The sequence below is a fragment of the Octopus sinensis genome, linkage group LG1, assembly GCF_006345805.1.
Source record: "Octopus sinensis linkage group LG1, ASM634580v1, whole genome shotgun sequence".
Classification (NCBI taxonomy): domain Eukaryota; kingdom Metazoa; phylum Mollusca; class Cephalopoda; order Octopoda; family Octopodidae; genus Octopus; species Octopus sinensis.
The window spans coordinates 101,776,696-101,803,955 of NC_042997.1; the positions used below are offsets into that span (position 1 = coordinate 101,776,696).

The 27,260-nt window shown below is 33.3% G+C and overlaps 1 protein-coding gene across 5 annotated transcripts in view; it reads right to left on the reverse strand.

Moving 5' to 3' along the window:
* The window catches only part of LOC115211956 (protein dopey-1), a 146,656-nt gene that overhangs the window by 22,282 nt on the left and 97,114 nt on the right, over positions 1 to 27,260 (reverse strand). For 4 of the 5 annotated variants that reach the window (XM_029780747.2, XM_029780731.2, XM_029780740.2 and 1 more), the window contains exons 18-26: positions 25,987 to 26,147; positions 23,752 to 23,818; positions 20,843 to 20,993; positions 19,544 to 19,647; positions 18,298 to 18,407; positions 16,095 to 16,306; positions 13,745 to 13,897; positions 13,381 to 13,517; positions 11,933 to 11,988 (exon numbers count right to left, since the gene is read on the reverse strand). In XM_029780747.2, coding sequence (XP_029636607.1) covers positions 11,933 to 11,988; positions 13,381 to 13,517; positions 13,745 to 13,897; positions 16,095 to 16,306; positions 18,298 to 18,407; positions 19,544 to 19,647; positions 20,843 to 20,993; positions 23,752 to 23,818; positions 25,987 to 26,147 — 1,151 coding nt within the window. Of the gene's footprint in view, positions 1 to 7,903; positions 8,052 to 11,932; positions 11,989 to 13,380; positions 13,518 to 13,744; positions 13,898 to 16,094; positions 16,307 to 18,297; positions 18,408 to 19,543; positions 19,648 to 20,842; positions 20,994 to 23,751; positions 23,819 to 25,986; positions 26,148 to 27,260 lie in introns of those variants that run through there. The other variant, XM_036503372.1, reaches the window with a different exon arrangement.

A 27,260-nucleotide genomic window follows, 5' to 3' on the forward strand; every position in this document is an offset into this window, starting at 1 on the left:
GTGTTGCAAAGAGTGACCAGAAGAGTGGAAATGGCATGAAACTGGGGTGTCATTGCTGAGTCGGATGTCTCAGTGGTATTCCATAAACCGGTCAGCCATGCAGCATCCTGTTTGCCCAATGTATAGAGAAGAGCAGGAGATGCAGATGACATTGGTAGAAGTGCAGGCGAAGGAGTCGGTGATATGATAGGGTCAATGATGGGTGCTGGTGAGGATGGTGTTGGAGAGGTAAGGGCAAGTGTGGCAGCATGGGTGGGAGCAGGGGAATGAGCCGGGTTGTGAGGTTGGGTTAGTGAAGAGGATGTGGAGCAAGACGTTTCGTAGAATGTGGCTAACCTTTCATAATATCACTTTCATAATATCTGACCCCTCCACTTCATACATCTTCCCACCTCTCGGTGGGAAGATGTATGAAGTGGAGGGGTCAGACTGGAGTCACCAGAAGGCCCAGAGAATGGTGCATTGGAGAGGTAGGGTGGTAGTTGAGGGGAAAGGGGAGACTGGAGACAGTGGGTCAGGTCCAGGGGAAGAGAGCAAATGTGCAGTTCATGGAACATGCTCTGGCAAGAGTAGTGTGGATAGTGGTGAAGGGATATCCATGTAGCAAGAGGTGGAAAGCCATGACTTGAAACTGAGTCTCAAAGTCATAGTTGTCACTGCAGAGCCTGCATCGACAGAGGAATTGGGAGGATTCTCTACCTAGACTTTCTACTCTTGAACACTTCAGCTGCACCTCACTGCCCACCATGGATTACAATGGACTTCTCTGTTGATGATAAACCGCTACATACATACATACATATATTTGAATATATATATATATATATATACATACATACACACACACATACATATATACATACATGTGCATATATATATATATATATATATACACACACACATACATATATATATACATACATGTGCATATATACACATATAAGCATATATGTATATATACATTTATCATCATCATCATTTAGCGTCCGTTTTCCATGCTAGCATGGGTTGGACGGTTCAACTGGGGTGGCATCAGGCCCAGTCTGATCTGGCAGTGTTTCTACGGCTGGATGCCCTTCCTAACGCCAACAACTCCGCGAGTGTAGTGGGTGCTTTTTACGTGCCACCCACACAGGTGCCAGACGGTGCTGGCAAACGGCCACGAATGGATGGTGCTTTTACGTGCCACCGGCACGGAGGCCAGTTGGGGCGGCACTGGCAACGGCCACGAACATGTATATATATATACACATATGTGCATATATACACACATATATGAATATATATATATATATATATATATATATATATATATATACACATGCATATATGTATATACATACATATACATATCTATATATATATACATATGTATATATACATAAGTATATATACATATATAGATATACAATCATATACATATATATATATATATATATATATATACACATATATAGACACACACACACACACACATATATATATACACATATCTGTTCATATATGTTTATACATACATATATATATATACAGACACACACATATATATATATATAGACACACACATATATACACACATATATAGATATATATATACAGACACACACATATATACACACATATATATATATAAATATACATATACCTATATGGAGATATATATATATATATACACACACACACACACACACACAAATACATATATATGTATATATACACATATTTATACATACACACACATATATATATACACACACACACACACACATATATATATATATACATATACATATATATACACATACATATACACACATATGTATATAAAGTGGTTTATTTATGTATATGAAAGGGAATTTATTCATGTTTCTACCATATGACCACTGTTGTTTCAGCAAAGTTTTTGTTTGCTAAGTGTCATCAGAGATAGCATGTTTCACGGAAATGATGGCAGCCATGTTGTAAGAATATAAATACACAGGTGAAGGCATGTCTCCACCTATTAAGAAGCTCACTTTGCAACCATGTAGTTTCAAGTTCAGTTCCACTGTGCAGCCAACCAATGCATTGTGGGCGAATTTTGTAGATGGAGACTGTGTGGAAACCTATCGTGTGTGTGTGTGTCTTGTCCTCCCACTGCTTGACAACTGGTGGTGGTCCTTGTCGCTTAACAGTTTGGTAAAAGAGACCCATAGAATAAGTACCAGATTTATTTTATCAGTTCTGGGTGTTGATTTATCTGACTAAACCCTTTAAGTTAGTGCTCCAGCATGGCAACAGTCCAATGACTGAAACAAGTTAAAAGATAACCCCATTTATATAAAACTCAATGTTCAACATGGATTTCCTTCATAATTGTGGGTTAATTTAAAAACAAAGGAATATTACTTAGGGTTGTAGATAATATTCATTCACGTAAAAGTTTCCTTCATAATTGGGTTAACATGACCCCCAGATTGGAATCTTCCATATGTGTCTGTCAAGATTTGAGCTCATATATTCAATTAGGACTGCCCCAGCTTGGCCACAGTATGAAGACTGCCACCAATATAAGAATACTAATCTAGAATTAATCTACTTTTAAATCTCGTAACAAACCTCTAACTGCAAAACAATGTTAACAATGGATACAAACATAATGGGTTTTACAAATATGATTGCTACTTAATGTAGAATGTTGGCACTTCTGAAGAACCATTATAAAAATATTCTAAGAAAACCAAGACAGCTGGTGTTAATGTAGGACAGGAAGAGTGATGAATCTAGTGTGTAGAAAATGGTGGGAAGAGTTTATAAAGGTTTTTCTTTTAGTTTTAATAAGAGGGCTAGTGCCCATGATCTGCAATGGCCCTCCCAGTCTGGTGAGATTGATGCAGTAGGTGTTTGGTTTACTTCAAGTTGATGAGGTTAGATCGTCAGTAGGTAGCATAATAGATGTGTCTTGAATGAGTGTTATAATTGTAATGTTGACATGGTTGTTGTAATATGAAGAGAATTTTTTTTTTACAGCACAACTGCAAAGCTGCTTCAAAGGTATGTTAGCCTAACTATTGGAGTCATTGAATAATATTTAAATAGATACATAAAAAATGAATATACTAATATTTACAGAGGTCATAGTAAAAGAACTTGAAAGGGGAGTGAGAGTTTTTAATATATTAATAAGACTACTATGTGGTTATGAAGAAAGATGGATAAAAGGTTATGATGCAAAAATCTATCTCTAATGAGAAATGTGCTTTTAACATTGATTAGAATCTAAAGTTGAATGTCTAAAGGCAAGGAGAATAATCATGAATAGGAGATAGACATGGAAGCTGTAATAAGCTACTATGTTAAACTTCCACACAATACAAGTACTAAGATGAACAGAGAATTTGGTACAATGGAAAAAGAAAAAAAGGTAAATTAAGAAGCAGGTAATATTAAATTCCTTAAGAAGGAAAGGTAATATTAAATATTAATTATCAAATAATGTAGAGGGTTTACGATAATTTAACAGGAAATATAGTGTGATCTATTAGATAAGCAATATTAAAAACTTTTAATAAAGACTAATTTGTTTTAGTAAACACTAGGTGATAACAAATTTATATATGAAAGTTAAAGTTAAATAATCTAACCTTTGAACAAATACATTTTAAATTATTGCAGTAACATATTTGAAATTAATAGGCTAATTTTAAAATACTGGTCATTATTTAAAATTAAATATTAACTCTTAACTGAGCGAAAATAACTGCAACAAAATGCTACAACAAAGTCATTACTATAAAGATAGCTATGTCGCTGTGACATCATCGCTATCAATATAGTAATGTCTTTAAAACAAACAACAACTGTTACATCTCTAAACAACAACTGGTTTCAACAATAATTGCTTGAAAACACATCATTTAAAAACAAAGGAATATTACTTAGGGTTGTAGATAATATTCATTTACGTAAAAGTTTCAAGACACCAAAGTAAAAAAATATTGAAATAAAAGAATTACATCACACTATAATAATTGAACACTCATGTGTAAAAGAAGACAACTTCAGCTGTTACAAGAAATTCTATGACATTTTAATCTGAACTACTTTTAAATAAACACATCACAAAATTTCTTATACAAAAGCATAAAAAGAATTTATATATATATATATATATATATATACACAGATGCTTGAAATAAACAAATATCACCAGAATAAACTAACAGAATGTTTAATAAAAAAGAATCACAAGAGGAATAAGCAGGATAACAACTATGCTGGAAAACAAACAAACAAGTAGAAAATAGCAAATTTGGACAAAATTTAGTATCACTAAAAGGAAACCTAAAAGAAAGCAGACAAAAGAACTTTATTGATACACTATAACCAATAAAAACAAAAATTAAGCTCTTTATAATGAGATAAACCACGAATTTAATGCATTTCAGTGCAATTTGTATTATAAGGGTATGGTTAGAAATATAGCATGAGACCTTGTAAATGTTGCGCAATAAAGAGCCTTTTTTTGTAAGCAATATATGGCCAATAGATTAGGATATTGTACAACTCTACTGAAAATTACAACTTCATCTATTATATCTAATGTCAGTTGGTTGGAGCCTATCTTTTCTCATCTAATATTTGCAAGAGAAGTTTAATTTAATACTGAAAGATTAGCGGATATTTGTATATTTACAGATAGGGGATTAAAAAAATTTGAATTCAAAACAAATGTAATGAGAAAAATATTAATTGATGACTAATGTTTTTTTTCCTAGTAAATAAAGGAGACAACTCAAGATATGTTTCTGCTTTCATCAACATTCCTTATCAAGGTTCTGCCTCTTCATAACCTGCAGTTATTTAGTAGTGAACAAATCACTAAGTAAATATAGAGAAATCAAAATTTGTATGATAAAATAGTATTGAATGCCTGAGAATAATGTTAACAGTATCAGGTTACTCCTTACTGTACCATACTTATTTAGATAGAGATGAACTAAGTTAGCTTGAAGCCAATTGTCAATGCAGCAGCAGCATTGACAAAATATGAACTATTAACCATTGAATTAATAATCAAATATGAAATATCTATAGTTGTTGATTAATAAAATATGATTTAATTGATATATAGATTTTATGAAGAAGGTTCATATACAGAAAACGATTAGTAAGATTTAGTAATAGGTAGATTTGTGAGAACCACAAGATTATTGTAACGCTAATAATTATATGAGAAAATGAACATTGTTTCATTAGCTTTTCGAGAAAATAGAAAGAGCATTTTTAAGTACACAATTACAAATATAATAATCCAAATAAATACTAGTTCTTTACTTATCCCTCTAAAATTCAGTAGTTATAAGTTCTCAATGTGTAGTGGTATAGCAAAGGTTCCCAGAGTCTAGGGGCAAAGTTTGTTTTGGTGCCACTGCCTTAATTAGCAAACCTAATAGAGGAAATTTTCTGCCTCTTCACACAGAACCTGGGATTGACCGCCCCTTTCTCTCCTTACTACACATCTGCTATGTGGGGACTCAGTTATTCAAAACAATGCATATATTTAATGGATATATAAGATGTTTTTTTAATGCTTCATAACTGAGACAGAAATTTTTAGCTAATGGCTTTCATGTTTTTATATATATATATGATGGCCATCCACTCATGACCGAGGAAGACCATTGTTGTCCTTCAAGAACACTGAGTGCTCTAGGACTATTTTATTTTGCATTTGTGGCTCCGTTGGTGGCTAATGAGTCCTGCTCGACAAGCTAACATGTCTGCAAACATTGCAAACCAAGCTTTCCCCATTCACTACACCAGCGGTGCACTTTCGAGAAGCACGCTTAAGTTCTTCATGCAGAATACATGAACTCTCAAAGGTGTTGACCCCCTCCTTAACCTGCTTCCTCCATCTGTGGCGATGACAGGCATTACTCTCCCATTCACTCTCCTGCATATCACAGGCCCTTAATGAGGAATAGATAAGATAGATAGATAGATAGATAGATAGATAGATAGACACACACAAATTCAACTTTCAATTAAAGCATAAATAAATAATACTCAGGGTAGCAGGTATACAAAGATATTCTACAGAACCATTTCTCAAGTTATCTCTTATTCTTCAAGTTATGGATATAATTTTACTGCAAAATATCTTTACATTTAATATATATTCATTTATAAAAGCAAAATAGTTAAAAATTGCTAATATAATATTTCAACTGTTGATTTTAAAATGTTGAACTTATATAATTTAAGTAGCTACTTAAAAAAGCAATGATTATTTAGCCTGAATATAAGTAATGATGGCTTGAATATAGTGTTCTGCATTTAAAAATTTTTCAAGATTCTTTTCTTATACGTAAGAGAGTATTGCAATTTCCTTGAAGTATCAAATTGTAAGTAACTGATATAAATGTTTGAAAAAAGTCCTTTGAGCATTGTAGGTAAGAAGTTACACAAAATATATAAAGTGATGTCAATAAAGGAAAACATTGTATTATCTCATGTAAGTTATTTAACGAGCCTATAGTTCAAGAAGGAAACTTCACATTGCTCTGAACTCTATTTTTTATTTGAAAAGAAGAATCTTTCCCAAAATATTATAGGACCATTAAATAAACTAGGTAAGGTAATGCAATAATTTTTCCCTTTGATTTCATTTATTGCCATCACATATTTTGTCTGCATTGCTTAAAGGATTTTTTCAAACATATCATTTTCAGTTATTTCAAAAAACTTTTTATATTTTATCTTATATAGTGAAAATGTATAACATAAATTAATTATCTTTTAATTCATGATTTTTTAAAACTAAATGAATAAATGAAACCATGTAAGTATACAGGCATAAAAAGAAAAAAGAGATCTCTGGTTTATGCCTATATACAATATCCTTATCAACCTAGTCATTCACTAACTCTCAGTTTCTTTACTTAATATAACCAATAAAGAAACACATACACACAAAAAAAAACAACAAAGAATGGGTGCAAAACACAAAAACTGCTGCAAGGAACAAGCAACCAAATTTACAATGTTGAAAACATTGAAAGGAAAGGAGTTCAAAAATAACAGGAAGGAACAACAAAGGTAAAAAAAAAAAAATTACTTTAATTCAGTCTTAAAAAATTAACCAATCTTTTTTGTAGTTTAAAGAAATATTTATAACGTTTATAGTTAAACTTTAGTATAAACAAAATATATAATTGTAAAAAATACTTTGCTAGTTGAAATAAACAATGGTTAAATAAAACTAAGAAATATATTTACAAAATATTTTTTTCTCTTATGTCCACATTATTATTATTTTGTTATCTAGCATGAGGTAAATGGAGTATTTCCTATAATCTATGTCTAAATGTTTCATGCAATTTTCAGTTTACAAATTCATAAATGTTAGTATTTTAGTAGAAGCTCAAAAAGAAACCTAAATTTTTCTCTTTCTTTATGAGAAAGTAGGCAACTACCTAGGAATTTGAGAAAGCTAGAGAGAAAAATTAAAAGACATCCTTCAGAAAATTATTAAAGGTTTTTAAGTTTTCCAAAATGTGCTATTTCCTACATTCTAGACTGTTAGTTGATTAATCTCAATCTTAGAATTGGCAAACACCACAAGCAAAAATTCAAGACATTTTTTTCTTCCTTTTCTTCTTTTGAAACATTTTTTTCCACTTTAAGGAAAATGATATGCATAAAAGAAAATGTATTTATAAAGCTTTAGATATTATGTTTAGGCATATATACATGCCTAGACATAAACAAATGTATCAAATTAAGCCAAACCTATTCACTACAATACTCCACTACTCTTAATCATTATAAAGAGAACACAAGAAGTAAAACATTGATAATCAAAAATAATGAAGAGGAGAAAAAAATAGGTAAGTAACAGTTTAATAGATACTAGTAACCGTTAATATTGCAAGAAAAAGAAATCCCTACCAACAAAGAAAGAAAATCACACAAGAGAAAAACCTAAAACAGAACCAAGCACAACCTGTTCACATGACTTCCAAACATGCTGGTAACATCAACAAAAGGAAATAACTGCCATTATTTACCTGAAAAATATAAAAACAATAATTAATTAATATAAGCTTCAAGTCTGTAATTAAAATATTATCAAATACGTCAGCATAAGAGCAAAAAAACAAAACAAAACACAATTACATGTTGAGGCAAGTATGAAAGCCTATGATAGGGGTTTGCAAATACCATTCTTTTTGTTGAAGAATATTTCACATTTAGATGCCTTAAATGAGTGGTTCTCATTAAAACTTATGTGCAATAAACTGGTTATATTTCTACTACACACAAAATATTTAAACATTATTTAATACAATTTCTAATATTTAATCATAAAAATATAATAGCAGATTTTAGACATGGAATAGGTAATGAAGCCCCCTGCTGAGTAACATAGGAATCAAAGGGGTCATTAGCAAAAAAAAAAAAATGTTTGAGAACAACTGCCTAAAATGAAGCAAAACAATTTTTCTTAAGCAGATTTTGGCATTAAGTACACTGTTAACACATATCTCCATAATAAGTATAGTCAAAGTATGAGAAAAAATATTAAGTCAATATATACATGACTCAACAAATAAGCAGTTTTATAAATACTAAGGATACAAATGCTTTAATATTTAAGGTTTATGCAAGCCATGCTTGAACTAGGTTCTCAAGTTTTGCTCTAATTCAGAATAGTAAAGTGGAGTATTTCTGATTGTTTTGCCACATCTGGGTATGAAAGCATTCAAATTCTCAGTACACTTAATACGTGTCACTGCAAAGCATTGTTAGAGAAAGCACTGTAAAGCTTCTTCAACAAGAAATCATTAGTTTTCAGTAATAGGTATTTGATAAAAGACATATTTACAAACAACCAGGAGTTAGTGAATTAGAATACAATACTAAAGAAAAGGTTGGATAGCAATATTATAGACATTTAAAACTGTATCATCGAAAGTCATCATAGAAACATATTTACCATAAACATAAGGAGTTACAAGGCTTCTATATCTACAAAGCTATTATAAAATATGACTACAAAAATATATAGCAAAGAATAAACAGCAACAAAACAAGAACAAACAAAGAAAAACTATATTGTCTTAAGAAAGATGTAAAACAAAGGCTGCAGTAAAGAGGTAAGAGGCAATTGTGAAGAAGATGGTGAAACAAAATGAGAGCATTTGATAAATTAGATTAAAAATAAGACTTCAAGATGCAATAGTAAGAAGGTGAGGGAAAAACCCCAACATGATCAATACCAAAAAAGAATGAGTTACGTACATTAAATAAAAGTCCTTAAACCGATTGAAACCCAAGAAAGTACATCTGAGGCTAGAGAGTTTTGACTGAGCATATAACAAAAAAGCCTACCCCCAAGAACTAAACTAAACAAAAGAAAATACATATAAATAGACTCGAGCATAAAAAACAACAGAACATGTGAAAGCTGTAAGAAACAATAACATCATTTCTGGTTCCCCAACTATAATTAAAATCAGACATTTAGATATACTGAAGACATTAAGGAGAACAAAAAAATTTTTTTCCCAAGAGATATTATATCATAGAAAGCAATGGGTAACTGATTAAACTTAAGGGCCTAGAAGATGGGGTTGGGTGGGTCAATGTAAGCGTACTCTTAGCAGAGAAATGAGCTGAAAAAGTGATTGAGGTAGTCAAAGAGTGTGATAAGATTGTTTAAGCTGAGATTAATATTAGATTATGCTACAGTAACATTTATCTCAGTATGTGCCCCACAAGTTGGACTGATGGATGAACTAAAGGATCACTTCTATGAGTCCAGAAAGCCACCAGCCACTTGGTCACTTATGAATCTGGTGGACACAAAAGTCAAATTGACAACATTTTCACCAGAAAACAGGTTAGGCAGATGCTTGTGAATTCAAAGTCCTTTCCTGGTGAAGAATGTACTTCCCAACATCGGTTAATCTTGAGTTCAGACTAAGAGCTCTAGCAAAGCAATATGGAAAAGGAAGAGCTAAAGGCTTAGAGATTTTTTAAACAGCTAGAGATTTGATGAAAAAGAGGAGGAGATAGGAACATATAATGTAGAGGACAATTGGAAATTCTTACAAGACAATCTACTGAGGGCTACAAATCAAATTTGTGGTAGGTGCAAAATTCCAGCTAGACCAAGGGTGACATGGTGGTGGAACAAGGAAGTAGACAGAGCAATAAAAGTGATGAAGCAAGCATGGAAGGTTTTGAACAATGGGGACAGCAGAGAACTTTACCAGGTATCTAGAAGAGAAGCTAGGAGGTAGGTCTATTTAGCAAGGGAAGTGGCAGAAAAAAAAGGGGTTTGCCAACATTCTACACCATGAGGACAAAAGACATGAGGTGTTTCCCAATTGCAAGGCAGTGTACCAGAGAAAATTGAGATGTGGAAGAGAAATCTATGCAGAAAGAGGATGACTTGCTTGCATTTAGTGATTCTGAAAAGAAGGAGGCATAGAAGTGATATTATGAAAGGTTATTAAATGTGAAGAATGCATAGAAGAAAGAGAATCTCCCTAATGTGAACCTGACAGAGGGTCTAGCCATTTGTGTTGTAGTTAAAGTAATTAAGAAAATGAAGACTGAGAAAATCCCTGGTATATCTGGAATTACCTCTGATATGCTTAAAATATCTGGCAGGGTAGGATATGGCCTAGTCACTCATATAGTTAATCAGATTGTACAAGAAGGCATCATATCCAATGACTGGTGTAGCAGCACCATAGTCAACTGTTATAAGGGTAAAGTATGTGTTGATCTCTATGGAAGAGGTAGACCTAAGAAGACGAGGGACAAAGTGGTGAAGACTGACCTCAAGAAGAGATTATAGGGGACTGTGATAAATGGAGTTATGCTGTGCTTGGGAAGATTTGTCCATCTCAGCAGAATTAAGGCTCAGTCAAGCCATTTCCCACAACTCATCTTTTATTTTCTTCACTTCCTACTACACTGAACTGATATCCTCTGTGTCCAACTCATTTCCTATCTTTAATCATCTTTCACACTATTTTCACTCAGTACATTTCCTATTCTGTCTCGTGTTCATGTACCTGGACCTCATGTCTCTCTCTTTCTCTCACTTCCCAGGTGAGCAAGCCATGCGCTCACATCTTCAGCAAAACACCTGTTCCTCATCCTCCACCATAGTTTCTTTCGCCAGTCTACACCCCGCTCAGTTGAGGAGTCTTATTTTGTGGGTACTTGGTGACCTCACTGGTGCTGGTGCTACATAAAATGCACCCAGTAGGCTACTAAGTAATTAGCATTAGAAAGTGCATCCAGATGTAGAAACTATGCCAAAGCAAACATGGATCCTGTTGGAGCCCTCTGGCTCTTTTGTTCTTGTCAAACTTGCCAACCAATGCCAGCAAGGAAAAAGAGATGTTAAATGATGATGATGGCTGAGTTATGCACTGAAGGAACACAATAGGATTATTACAATAATAATAAATTAATATTCAACATAAGACCCTGGTCGATTTCTCAGTCCAAATTGCCAACAAAATAGAAGTCACTACAAGTAAATATTATTGTAAAGAGACCATCCCCAATCCAAATTTGCAAGATCATAGCTAGAAAATTATTGGTTAGGAGGAACAGAAAAATATCCTGTCAAAGGTAATGTTAGAAACCACACCAAATTAGCTTTTAAAGAAATGCTGGAATTGAGATATAAATAGCAGAGTTGGAGAAAACTAATAAGTCCTTAAGAGTTGAGAAGACTTGTTACTATCACATTCCTTATATGAAACTTGATATGACTAATGTGCATCTTCTTCATGATTATGATGATGATAATGAAATAATAAACAATATATGACTGAATTTTATGGAAAAGAAAAACTTCAACAAAATCATCGAAGAGAACTAAAAGTTATATTTTTGAATACAATGAATTAGAATTTTGTACCTGAATTCATCTGTGTCTGTTGATAATTCTTGTTCAATTTGTAGAAATACATTCACCTATAAGGAAGTAAAGTAGAACAACCAGTAAGTCATATAAAGAAAATATGCGTTTTTCCAATATCAGTTATTCAATTTGAGGCTTCTTACTGACTAACGATTAATTTTTATTTAAATTCCTTCTTAAGAACTATGAAAATAATTTAAACAGTCTACTGAATGAATTATATATTACAGTAATCAAACAGAGAAAACAAACATAATATACACAGAATTGGGGGAAAAAATTCATGATAGATGGAGAGGGAACACAAATAGCATTGAAAACACACACACATTATATATGATAAAAATGTTTTTTTCCTTTTCTGTTAAAATTCTAATTTTATTCTCAATGAAACACTTTTTCTAAAATTGAAATCCCAATTAAATAAAGTGTGCAAAGATTTTTTTTCTCTATTCTAGTATAGAAAATTAAAAATTGTGTCATGCAGTGTTTGGGTGCATGAAGTGAATCTGGGCACATGACATGCAATTTTTCCTGCATAGTTTCTCATAAATGTCAATGTTCTGATATAAATAATAATAATAATAGGGCACAATGACCTTGGCTAGTGTATTGAAATTGTTGGTGTAGTTCTGAAAATTTGGACATATGACATGCAGTTTTGTTTACCTCTCATATATCTCAGTATTCTGGTATAAATAACAGTAGGGCATAGTAACTGTGGTTTATGTGTAACAATTGTATGAAGAGATCAGTAAATCCTTGAGATTTCATTAATGTACTCAGACAGAACACAGAGACAAAGGCAGCTAAAACCTACATTTATCTATCAAATATTCAATAACAATATCTTAACAGTTAACAATATCTTAAACTGAATACTTAATAATGAGAAATATATTCAAATAAAGAAGCATTGATAACATTCTTTACTTTTTAATGTAAATGTATTTAATTATCTAAAAAGAAACCAAATTAATGCTTTACTTTTCAGCTTTTGAGGTTAAATTTTATTGTATTAGGCAAGTGAAACAGCTTATTTTGCCTGAAATTACTCACCTTAACATCCATCATAAAGTGTTTTGGCTTCAGATTTCAGTACTTTAAACATCTTAACCTCAAAATAATTTTATCAAAATACTCTAATCAAAGTAGCATATCACCAAAACATGAAGTGCACCTGAGCATTGTATACAATAAGTTCATTATCATCATCATTATTATTATTATTATAAAAAGACCTATTTATCTACAGAAGCTTAAGGTGATACCACTATAACCCCCCCCCCCCAAGCCTTATTTGGACAAAACATTTTTTTGACTGTGTATTTGGTCAGGAAAGACAGAATCCAAAGAAATTACTTATAAGATATTGCAAACAATTCAATGGGATGAATATGTAATTATAGTTCACAATGAAAATAAATTAGGTGTGAATAACTCACCATTTCAGTGATAATAATTGGCCAAAGTGAAGTCAGTTGAAGTGGAGACATTCTAAGTATTAATACACGGAAACAGAGAAATACTTGTGACATAACAGATGGCACTTGAGGTGTTCTTAGACATTCAGCAAGACGCTCTATTCATCAAAACAAAAAATATAATGTACCAAAGAGTTTTCTGCAGATCAACTTTATTTACTTACCTGACAAATTCTAGTTATCAAAGAAAATTATTTCTTTAAATAAATTACAAATTGAATTACCACAGTTTTTATCAATTTAAAATTTCCATTTACATGCTAAATAAGAACGAAGAAATAAACAACAGCAACAAACAAATAATGGAACAAGGAAGGAGAATTACCTTGAATATCTGGCATGTTTCTTTGATACTGATCTGATTCACTACTTAAAATGGTAAAAGATAACCGCTTCAGCATCTGGGCACGTAACTCAAATTCTTGTTCCTTGCTACTGAAGAGATTCAGGGAACCAGATTGTGTTATGGCAACACGGGCTACAAAATAAAGAAATGACAATCAGTAAGAACAGGTTTCTTCCCAATCACATGGTTCTGGGTTCAGTCCCACTGTGTAGTAGATTGGGCAAGTATCTTTTACTATTGCCTCAGGTTGACCAAAGCCTTGTGAATGGATTTGGTAGATGGAAACTGAAAGAAGCCTGGCATATGTGTGTTTCCCCATCACCATTTGACAACCGGTGATGGCGTGTTTACATCCCCATAACTCAGCAGTTGTTCTGGAGTCAATTTGTCTGACTAAAATCCTTCAAGTCCATGCTCCAGCATGGCTGAAACAAGTAAAAGAATAAAAGAAAGACAAGTCACATTAACATGATTTTGTCGAAAGAATACCTGTCCATCATCATAACAGTTCCTCCATGGTGGCATTGGCTGGAGAGGTCTGTTACATAGAAACAAACATTCGGTCCAGAATTGTAACATTGGGTGTTTTGTTGCCTACATCAATGGGTGACCCCTAGTAGTCCTTGTGTGACAGTAGAAGGGGCTGAAACACCTACAGCACTACTTCACTGCCTAATACATGAACTGCTAGATTCAGAGAGAGAGAGAGAGCACAGAAGCACCCTTAGCACACAAGAGTTTTATTCTAAACATACTGTCATGTGTTTATGACTCAACACCCTAAAATCTGACCTCTCCATTTCTTACCAAGTATTAAGGTGTCTGAAATATGTAAGAGTAGACTTATAGCCAATACTGAAGTAGTGGTCTTTTTAGTGATGATAACCATAAAGTTACATGTGGTTGCCTAGCCTGCTAGAAATAACAGTGAAATCTTACCTATGGCACTCTACTGTCTTACTAAAAACAAAACCAGGAAGGACACAATAGATAATACAGTATGAGATACAGTCATAGAAGTCTGGTGCTGGCGTTTTCCTGGCTGGTTCCTGTCAAACCATCCCACTCCTGCCAACTTGGAAGGCAGACGTTAAATGATAATGATGAGATAGGCATGAAAAAGACTGGGTGATCACAGAGTGCCTATTTTAGGTCTGCTTCATTAGGACCTAAATGGTAACCACCACAACAGTATTAGAGAAACAGAATAGGTAAGAATTTAAAAAAAAAGAACTTAAGCTTCTCAACAAATATTATCTGTATCATTTCTGCTTATCACAACTAGTGTTCGAATGTTATAGTCTCAAAGGGAAATAACTTCGTCTTGAACAAATGTAATCAATAGAAGAGGAGGTAACAGGTGTTGGGAGCAGATGTGCAAGTGGCAATGGTCAGATATAGAAAATAAAATGAAGAGCATTTTCCTTGTTTCTGCCTGTTTCTGTCTCTCGTGTTTACTCTTGTGAATTCTTGGTGAAGAAGGATAATAATAATAACAATAATACGGGAGTGCCATGATAGCAGTATGTTAAATGGTCAACTGCCCTGAAAGTGACCCGTTGTGGATGGTAGTAGTGATTGAATTCCTGAAACATCTCTTTTGAATGTTTTCTTTATAAAATTTGCATAGGTGTTATTCTAAACAGCCATAGTGGTAAAGTTAGGAAGGAGGTGGCAGAGAGATTAGAAGACAAAGAAGAAAGAGAAGGGAGAATAAGAAGGAATGTAGGTAGTATGATAGAAGTAAGGTGTTAAATGGTCAAGTGACCTAAAATTAGCTTGTTATGGATTATAGCAGTGATTGGGACTGTTTTTTAATGAATTCTTAGGAACCTCTTGAGTGTATCATTTTTAATATTTGTGTGTGTTTGTGTTATTCTAAGGCTGTGTGGATATGTCGTCTGTTGTAGACGCGTTCAAAAGAGGTCTGTATTTTGTAATAGAGTCTCTTTACTAATTCATTGGTTACAGGTTGTATCGTCCCTGAATTGGTAGAGGGGGGAAAATTCTGAAGCTTGGATTTTTGTTATTGGCGCAAATGTCTATGTGTTGGCTGAATGCTATTTTTCTGTTTTGGGGGATTTTGATCTGGGATCTGTGTAGAGCCATTCTTTTATGTAGACTGTTTTTTATTTGGCCTATGTATTGTTCTTGATACTCAGAGCAGGTTAGTGCGTATATCAGGTTCTCTGAAGCACATGTGAAGTTGCTTTTCACTGTGAAACATTGCTCCTGTTTGAAGGAGAACTCTGATAACATTAAAAAGAAAACTTATGGTTAACAAAATTTCATAAAAAGTGGAAAACAATTCAATAATCTGAAGACTTACACATCAGGTCTTTGAAAGTAGTTTTATCATGAGTCATCAGGTTATCAATAACAATGCTCCAGTGACATAAGCACTTCAAATCCATTTGGAAAAAACTAGGGTCCATCAGCAAATCAAATGCTTCCTTTCGCCAAGCCTTTCGTGTATACTGGTAACCACTAATACTGGATAGAAGCTGGGAAGCTGCTCTGAAGCTGGGTATATTGTGGCCGCTGTGAATAGAAATATATAAACATAAGTAATTTTAAAATGTAATAATTATATGTTTAAAAAAAAGAAGTAATAATTATTACCTTTCTATAATTATCTTGAAATACACACACACACACACACACATACTTTAATAAAAAAAAAGGCAATGCAGTAATAACAAGAATTGTTTTTGATTTATACACAAGGCCAGAAATTTTGAGGGGAGGGAATTGACCCCAGTATTTGATTAATACTTTATTTTATTGACCCTGAAAGAACAAAAGATAAAGATGACAGGATTTGAAACCAGAATATATAGAGGTAGAAAAAAATACTGTATGGAATTTTGTCTGATATGTTAATGATTCCGCCAGCTAGCTGTCTTTCTACCTTTCATTAAGAAAATTTAAGAATTTCATTTAACAATCCTTTCTACTATAGGCACAAGGCTTGAAATTATTTAGGGGAGAGGGTTAGTCAATTACACTGACCTCAGTATTCAACTGGTACTTATTTTATCAATCCAGAAAAGATGAAAGGCAAAGTCAATCTTGACAGCATTTGAACTTGGAATGTAAAGCTTGAAGAAATGTACTTGCTTGCCACCTTAATTTTGGTTAATAATAGAAACAAGAAATCTCAGTAGTGACCCTTCTATTACTTCGAAATATTAAACTGTACAGCTAGCTCCAATCCTTAATAAACTCTATAATATTTCTCTCTCTTTTCAAAGGAATCTATTTCAATCTAGAGACACATGGTATAGGAAGTCCTGTTTTTGAAATGCATATCCTTATGGATCTTGCCATGTACCAATCTATGACTCTCATTTCCAACATCACAAAAGTGAAGAAGATAGTCATAAACAACCATCTCTTCTATTCCCTTCCCCTCCATGTTCAGTAACTACCAGTACAGTTTCCATAGTGCCAGTTCTACTGGAGATTTTCTCCCCTTTGTCATATACCAGTAGTTACTGACTCTCTAAAATTTCAGCACCAGCAATGTTGTTCTTGAATCAACAAAGCCATTGACTATGGTTAGCATGAGAACTTCCTTGATAAGCTGCTAGCCTTTGGGATTCATCATGTCTAACTCCCTGGATTGAAATATGTACTGAAATGGTTCCTCTAACCCATGCTATCAACTCTAATGCTTCTCAAGATTTCATTCTGTCTTCTACACACTTCTTTCTATTGATTAACAACCTCTTACTATCACTTCTAATAACATACATCGTTCACTAGACAGTTGTAACCCTCCACATCTAAATCTGATTTAACAACCTCTTGAGAGACTTGCATTACCTCCAAGAACAAAGATCTACTAAAAGAAAATCGCAATGGACATATGACAGACTAGTTTCCTTCAGCAACACAAAAACAACTGCCATGCATATGAAAGAAAGTCTCACATGGACAACATGCAACTAAAGACCCCAAAGCAGTTTTAAATGCCAGACCCCACAATCACTGATGATCATTTGCAGTGACTTCACATTTATAAGATAATTAAAAGTGCTTTTTCCCTGAAGTAAGGTTGCCACTTCAGGAAAATGCTTCAGTTCTGATGGGAACTTGAAAATAAAAAAAATTTAAGAAATTTGGTTACAACTTCTGTCTTTCAGACAATGTTTCTTCTCTCAGCCACTTCTATACCAACTGCCACCACCTCTATCTCTCTAAACTAGTTAACATCATACCACACCATGCTACCTGTATCAGGCCTATGGACAGATCTGTCTTTCCTACTCTTGTCCCATTATTTATCACTCAAAAGATCCCACTCAAAATACTTTGCTCAAATATTCCTCCATAAAGCTACAGAATGCTAGAATTCTTCTCAACTTGTACACATTTTTGTGCTAACAACCTTAAGATGTCCAAGATGGATCTTGGATCTTACTAGTCTAAGAGGGTTAGCAAAAGTTATAAGCACAGGTTCTCTTCAGCGGAAAGTGTGTGTGCTTTTCTATAAAAGTGAATGCTGAATAGTTAAAAAAACTACAAACCTATGATTTCTCAAATATGGGAAGACATTGTACATAATAGAAGTTAGGAATGAGGCTATTCTTTCCTTCTCATCGCTGCCATAAACAACATCCAAGAGAGGGGCCGTCAGCTATATAACAAAGGAAAAAAATTTACATAAATATGTATGTGTATGTATGTATATATACATACGTACATATATAAATTAGAAAAAAAACACCATTTATCAATTCAACAATGAAAAAATTATATCATATATATATATATATATATATATATACTAGACTACCCATGACCTGTTGGGTCACTGATGGTTCAGGTTATAAAACACTGAAGTTGATTTCAACATTGCATTGAAATGAAAGTTAATTTTATGTTGATTCAGTTAAATAGGTCTGGTTTGCAAGTTCATGTTTAAGTTTTCTTAATTATTCACAGCATCTAATAGAAATAGAACTTCTGGGATAAACTTGAACTCCAGTAACAGCATTTATTTATGGCATATGTGCACACTTTTACAAAAATGCAAAATTAATGGAAACAATCTTCCCATTTCAGGGTTATGTTACTTTCGGAGTATTTTCCCATTGTGCACCATTTTGGCTATTTATGAAGCTACCCCAAAAAATGGTGTATCTCAGGAATCTGTGGTCCAATTTATGCGAAACTTGTTTTATTCTGTATTTACATTTCAAGGGTACCTTACTTTTAGAATATTTTCCCATTATGCACCAGTTTGTCTGTATTAATTACAGACAAGCACACAAACAAAACTAGAATAACTATAGATGTGTACTCTGCACTGACTTTGTTACCTCATAACTTCCAGAAAATGGATACTTTTTAACAACATTTTCAACAAATACCACTTAGATGCTGGGGATTCAGAGTTTATAGGGATTTATGAGGAAGAATTTTTTCAAGGGGGTAGGGAGAGGAGTTTCAGAAAATTAACACAATCTGACTTCTTTCCCCTCATAGCTTTCAGGAAAATGGATATCTTTTAATGAAATTTTATACCCAAAACCTTTCAAATGGCATAGATTACAATTATAAAGAAATTTGTGGGGAAAATGTTTTCTGAGGGGTGGTGATAGGAGTTTCAGATCAGGGAGACCATATAAGTTGGAACTACTCCGTTTTGATGGGGATTTTACCCATTTTTTTTTTACAACTGTCTTTGAAATGATGTGGGTGGGGAACATCTTTTTATATATATATATATAACGAAAAGACATTGGAAAGTAACTAATCTTTTGCTTTTACCTCAGCCAATATGGTTAAAGCCTGTACACAGTATTTCACATCTGTATTTGAATAAAGTTGAGGCTCAATGACTTTCCTTTCGGCCATATTTGCCAATTCTACATCTGCAATAAAAAGATGAACAATATTTTACAAATCATAAAGTATCATACTGGCACAGTAATAAACTATGGAGAGTTTCAATCAATAATAATGATAATAATAATCCTTTCTGCTACAGGTACAAAGCCTGAAATTTTGTGAGAGTGGGCTGGTCGATTTCATTGATTTTAGTACTTGACTGGTTCTTATTTTATCAATTCCCAAAAAGATGAAAGGCAAAATTGACCTTGGCAGAATTTGAACTCAGAATGTAAAGATGGATGAAATACTGTTCTGCATTTTGTACAGTAATTAGATAAATTACAAACTTATTTGCATTTTAACAAATATCTCAGAGCAAAATTAAGGTTTACATTTTCCTTTTTGATTTAATGATTAATTAATAATGGCATTTTCCAAAGTCATTTTAAAAACTGTGATACATAAAAATGTTCATAAATATCAAGTTTTTAGGGGAGCAGTTTTGAAAGAACTTAAACTTTTTGAGCTGTTAACATTTTCTTTTGCTCATTTTGCCCTAAGGAAATAATAAGATTAATAGTCTTGAAAATTTTAACCTACCATATTTGCCAGCATATAAGATGTACCCTCACATAAGATGCACCCCTATTTTACAAGTATATTTCATAGTGAAAACAAATTTAAAATGTTTCATCATACACCTTTTGAAAGACATTTAAAGCAGTTTTGTATAAGAAAAATTATGATTCTGTGCATGTAAATACAACGCTGTGTCAGTGTACTGGAATAAAATAAGAAACCATAAATTTATTACATTTAAATTACATTATATGAATACTGTATTTCAACTTCATCTTCATTCAGGTTAACTCTATAGTTGTTTATATTTTGATCAAGAGAACTGCCATATACTATGTGAAACTTATCTGTTTCAATAAGATCTTTTGTGTTACAACAATTGGCCAGTAACAATTATTGTGCCTAGCAAAAATATGTACATCTGGCTCTCTAGCCTATGATACTCAGTCCCCACCCTTTTGTAATATAGCTGCAGGAGACACAAGATGGATTTTTTAATAGATACAAAAAATTATAAAAAGCACATCTTATATGCCGGCAAATATGGCATTTTACCTTAATGCTTACTAAAACATATTTTATAATCAATTTATTGTCCAATAACATTACAAGATAGTAAAATAAATAATATGTTTCAAAAGAGTTGGTAAAACTAACCACTTTCTTCAGTTGCTTCACCTTCTTCAGTTTCTAGAATATCAGTTTGAGGTCCTGGTTTCACTGCAAGATTTCTTCGAAGCCAAGTAGTTTGTTCTAAACATAGACCTGCCACTGTGCTCACTGCTTCTACAAGCTTTTGAGCAATATCCTAAAACAGATAAAAACAAATATTTATATATATATAAAGAGTAAAGTTATAATTAGCAAGAAAACAGACAGAACACATGGGAAATCGATGTTCTGAAATGCTCAGGAGGATCCCTAGAAGTAGCAGATAGTTTCTGTTATCAAGATGACCTAATTAGCAGTGAAGGAGGATGCTCTGAAAGTATAGTTACTAAAATATGAATTGGCTGGAAAAAGTTCAGAGAACTTTTACCTCTGTTGGTAACAAAAGGCCTCCTCTCAGAATGAAAGACAGATTGTATGATGCCAGTGTATGAACAGCTATGCTAGTTGGCTGTGAAACTTGGGCTGTGAATGCAGTAGACATACAAAAACTTGAAATAAATGAAACAAGTATGCTCTGATAGATGTGCAATGTTTGTGTGCATGTATGAAAAATTACAAATATGTTTAGAGAAAAATTAGGCATTAGGAAGGGCATCCAGCCGTAGAAACATTGCCAAATCAAACTGGGCCTGGTGCAGCCTTCTGGCTTCCCAGACCCCAGTTGAACCGTCCAACCCATGCTAGCATGGAAAGCAGACGCTAAACGATGATGATGATGATGAAGTATCAGATGTGGTGAACAGGAGAGAAGATTGCACTAGTATGGTTATGTGATATGTAAAGATGAGAACAGCTGTATAAAGTGCCTAGTGCTAAACATAGCAGAAATATGTGGAAGAGGTAAATCTAGGAAGACATAGGATGAAGTGAAGATTGACCTCAAAATGTTGAGTCTCTCAAACGAGATGATGGGGGACCATGATGAATGGCATTATGTGGTGCTTGAGAAGACCCATCCATCTCTACAGAATTGAGGCTCAGTCAAGCCTTCCTCCACAACTCATCTATTTTAATCACCTTCCACTACAGTGTGACCAACTCATTCGCTACCTCTAATCATCTGTCACACTATCTTGCAGGTACTTGGCGACCTCACTGGGCTGGTGCCACATAAAAAGCATCTGGTTCATTGTTAAGTGGTTGGTGCTAGGAAGGGCATCCAGCAGTAGAAACCATGCCAAAGCAGAGAACTTGGTAGAGCCTTGTGGCTCATGTCTTCTTGTTGAAGTGTCCAACCCATACTAGCATGGAAAAGGGACGTTAAATGGTGATGATAATGAATTTAAAATTCATTTATTATTATTTACTCTTCAATAAATGTACTGCACTTTGTCGTTAGACAATGCTTGGAATGACAATTCTCAATTACTAATAGTTAATTAATTAAAGAAGTGTACTGTTAGCACTCTGTTAGCCAAGCACTCCTGGCAAGCTGGGAAGCTGCACCAGACATATATTCATATATAAATTTAATACATAACTGAAAGAGCTACCAATAATTTCATGCTTTTATGATACTTTTAAGGAGGTATATTGCTTTTGTTTCTTTCTTCTCATTACATTTTTTGCAGCAACCTTCTTTGCATTTTACTTCATGATTTTCTTTTCTCTTTCTTTATTTTCTCACTGTCCATCATCCTTGTTTTTAAAATATATATAACGCATAAATACAGCCCGAATGATTGTTTGGAGATACATGGCATATGTTATAAACATACCTAGTTAAAGTATCATAAAAGCATTAAACTATTAGTACCTCTTTTGGTTGTATTTTAAATTGATATTTATCTCTCACTGTATGGAGTACTTTTTTTTTTTGCTAATTCTACCTGTGTTAGATCTCTAAGCAATATAACTGTTGAGAAGTAACAACAGGGTGAAGTATTCAATGCAAATGTAAAGTGCAATACTTTATTTAGACTAATCCGATGGCATATTACCCTAAAATATTTTAAGGATATTTCTACAGAGATTATAGCCAGCACTGATTTATATCCTACAATGTTTCTTATCGAGGCATCAGATGTAAACAAACAATGAGATCGGAGACAAAAATGGGTAATGAGTATATATATGCCCCTTCATCAGCACCTGCCTAACCCACACTCATCTCCAAACATGTTGCTTATATAGCCACCACATACAGCAGTGTTAAGAGGAGACTCCCTTCAGTCATGAATGACCATGGGATTGCACCTAGAAAGTTACCCTCCAAGGCACAAGTCTGGGCAAGATTGTGGAAGGCCAGCAGTCACCCATGCATACCAGCCTCTCCACTCCACTGATGTTATCCTTGTGGTCATTTACGCACTTGAAATTTATTTCTATTATCTGTCCTATGTCTTGATTTAATTTTTTGTCTGAGAGAAATTAGGTATTGTAATGGGTACTGGAAATATCTTCGTTCCTGGATATTACCGGGTAGCTCAGCTAATTGCTTATATAGCCTTCACATACAGCAGTGTTAAGTTATTGGATATACCAATCTACCATTGTATGCAGTGGCTATATAAACAATGTGTTCTGAGGCAAGAGTGAGTTAGATGGGTGATGATGAAGGGGCAAAAAACCCTGAAATATGGCATATTACCCATTTTTGTCTCTGATCTCATTGTTTGTTTACATCAGTTGTCTCGATATGAAATGTAGCAAAAAATCAGTGCTGGTTATAATTTCAGTAGAAATAACCTTAACAAAATTATGCAAAGAGCACAGCTAACACAGTAGAATGTGGTGTTGACTAATAAAAACATTTAATATACTTTATAGTATATTATAGTTGCATAATGAAATATTACATGCCTACAAGTCATTATATAGTCACTCTAAAGAACTAAAAAAAAAAAAATTAAAAAATAAATCCAACCAGTATAGAGTAAGATATACTTTTTTACCTGAATATCTTTTTGGCTTTTTCTATCTTCCATACTTGGTATCCTTTGTACAAATTCATTCAAAATCCTGAAGTTAAAAACATACAAATATTTTGAGATCTATCAGCTTGGAAAGATGTAGACTACTTCAAACTGAATATATGCATTTGTCAAAATTATCTTTAACTCTTTAGTATTTAAACTGACAGTATTTGGTTCAAATATTCTGCCTGATTTATGTTCAGACTGAGCCAGATCTGGCCTCTCACACTCACCCAACAATGTGATTCTAAAAATAAACATCACTGATGGAGCTACGAGATAATGAAAGATTAATTCAAAACAATGTGAATAAATAGGTATTATATTTGACAGAGTAATATAATGCTAAAGAGTTAAAGTTAAATAGAGGTTTCAATTTGATGTAGATTATGTATTTATCTGGTGAAATATTTCAAATAAAGTCTTAAAATTGGCAACAAAAATGTACTTTATTCATGTTGTTATACTAAAATAATCATAATGAATGTGTACAAAAAAACCCCATTCTTTTAACAAACAGATCATTACAATCTAGAATACTTATAATTAGTGACATAGTGGTGACATTATATATTTTGTAAAAGGCAGCAAGCTGGACTAAATGCTTAGCAGTGTTTTGTTTGTCGCTACATTCTGAGTTTAAATTCCACCGAGGTCGACTTTATCTTTCATCCTATCAGGGTCGATAAATTAAGTACCAGTTGAGTACTGGAGTCAATGTAACCAACTATTCCCCTTCCTCCAATTTCAGGCTTTGTGCCTATAATAGAAAAGATTATTTATTCTGTAGCAAATAGTTTTATAGTTTAATCCAGTAGGCTTAAACCATATCACCATCATCAATTGATTTCTTTCTAGTTTTTCAAACTAATAAACTGGAGTGGACAAACCCTATTAAACAATAAGATATTAAGTACATAGTTGATAGTGATTCTCTTAGTGCAACTGTGAACAATGTGAAGCATATAAAATAAAGAGTTCTCAAACATATCAGCTGGGTACTACAAAATTTTGAATTTGTAATTACATACAATTTTTATTGTCTTGAAATTTCAATGGTCATTCAACAATTGTGTTGAAACTAAATCACTATCATTTAGTACCCACTTTTTCATGCTTACTTGAACCAGATGGAGTTTAGTGAGGCAGATTTTTTATGGCCACATGCCCTTTCTGTTGCCAACCTTCAACTGTTTCCAAGCAAGATAATATCTACTCATAGTCTGACATGTTTTCACTGGAAGACTGGAAATGAACATTGCTTGTATGATGGTAATGCTCATTTATAACCATCATGTGATGTCTAGGCCAGGACATTTACACATACACATAGTTTCTTTTAGTTTCCACCCATCAAATCCACTCACAGGATTTGGCCAGCTCTGGCTGTAATAGATTTGCCCAAGGTACTATGCAGTGGAACCAAACCCAAGACCACATGGCTGGAAAACAAGCTTCTTAACTACACATACATACCTGGGCTGATATCACTAGATATAGCTAAGAACTTTATTTCATTAAGGCCCTAAATTCGAAACCTGCCAACATCAAGTGTCGTTTGAACAGGGTTAATGAAATAAATACCAGTAATATATTGAAGTTGAAACAATCAATTGTACTCCTCTCCTAAAAAAAAACAAAAAAACAGAAAAATTTTCACCTATCCCTATGTAAGATGACATACTGATAAATATTATGCTTTGGTAGATCAGGTCAGGTATAGCATATGTGCCATTGCAGCATATCTCTGCATCTGCCATTTGTCAGTATATCCTCAGGTCAGCCTGAGCAACCCTCCAAGCAGTGTTCCAGTCAGTTCCCATCTGCTTGAAGTACTCCCTCAACTGTTGTGACCTCAACTGGTGCATGACCAACCAACACAAGTCATCACCCCAGTCAGATCTACAGAGAAGAAAACATGGTACACAGGATCCAAATAGGAAAATTGAGCAACATGACCAAACAGTCTGAGCTGACACTCTCAAATCAAACAAGTAACAGGACACTTGCCAGCTTCCGAGTGACTCAATAATATATGTAAAGCTTTAAAAAAGAAATTATGATAAATCACTTGTAACATCGCCAGATTTTTAGTTTTTCATTCGATTACCCTGTTATAGTTTATAGTAGTATAATACACTGTCATTATAAAGCAACTCCTTAAAACATTTTTGATGAATCAATTGGTAAATGTATTGTTGCCATATTACTTACTCTAACAACAGAAATAATCCAGGTGGTGAAAGGTTTAATGCTTGACCTTCTTTTAATAAAGACAATAATGACTGCTTAGAATCCAGAAGCTGTTGCACAGATGCTTGTTGGATATATGCGTAGAAGAACTGCAACATGTTGATCTCAAGAGAAACAGATTTCTAAATAATGAAAGCAAATAAATTACAATATAATCATGAATATAAAAAAAAACAAAAAAACTATTCAACTAAACATATTTTTTTAACAAGAAAGGAAACAGTAAGAACTAATATAATCTTTAAAGTAGCATCATGTAGGTTGAAGAATAATTATTTCAATATGTCCATATTTTATGGATAGATCTAAAAAAGTATGACTCAGTGTATTTTACAAAACAAAACTGATAAAGGTGGCCAAAATTAAAAGCAGTGATTCGTAATTAAAAGATAAGCATAGGAATATGATGACATACAAGTAGGATAAATATGAAATTCCATAAATTCCAAATGTATTCATGCATATAAGAAGCATTTGTCTAAAACGTGTAGGAATAGTTATGGGTAAGAAAATACTGGAAAAAATATCTTCCATGTATAAAATGTACAGACTTCTCATGATGTATAGAAAAAAAAAATAGAGTTTACTTGGATTTCTCATGGTTAGATATCCTTCTATGATAATGGGAAAACAATTTAGTTAATTTGGGCCATGATGGAAAAGAAGGGGACAATCAAGAAAGAATTGGAAGTACATTATGAACAGCAGTGTATAACAACTGTTAGTCTGATTGATACAGTGATACAGTTACAATTATTTTGATTGTTGTGTAAAATACACTGAAATACTTCAGAAGACAAAAAACAAATTCAAGAGTGACCTTCGAACTTCACAGAAGTGAAATATAAAAGTGCATCTGGTGTAGAATCAACATTGTGGAAATAACACACTGTTGTTGATATATATTCAATGTTTATCGAAAACTATCCTATTTTCTAACTTATTGGAATCAAACATCACAAAAACAATAAAACCAATTAAAGAGTACACAGGATTAAAAGAATCAACATACAAAATTGTTATTAACTTGAATTGAGAATTGTTTCTATATATCAAGCCCCGCAAATATGAAATTATATAAGATAGTAGCAATATCCGTTACTAATGTGAAGACATTAGAAATAGTGTCATGCCAACAGAAGTTCCATATCAATAATGTGGGCTGCTTCTAATGGACTTACCATCAGGCAGCTAAATTTCCCTCAAACAACACCCTGCTATTGTATGTAAATGTA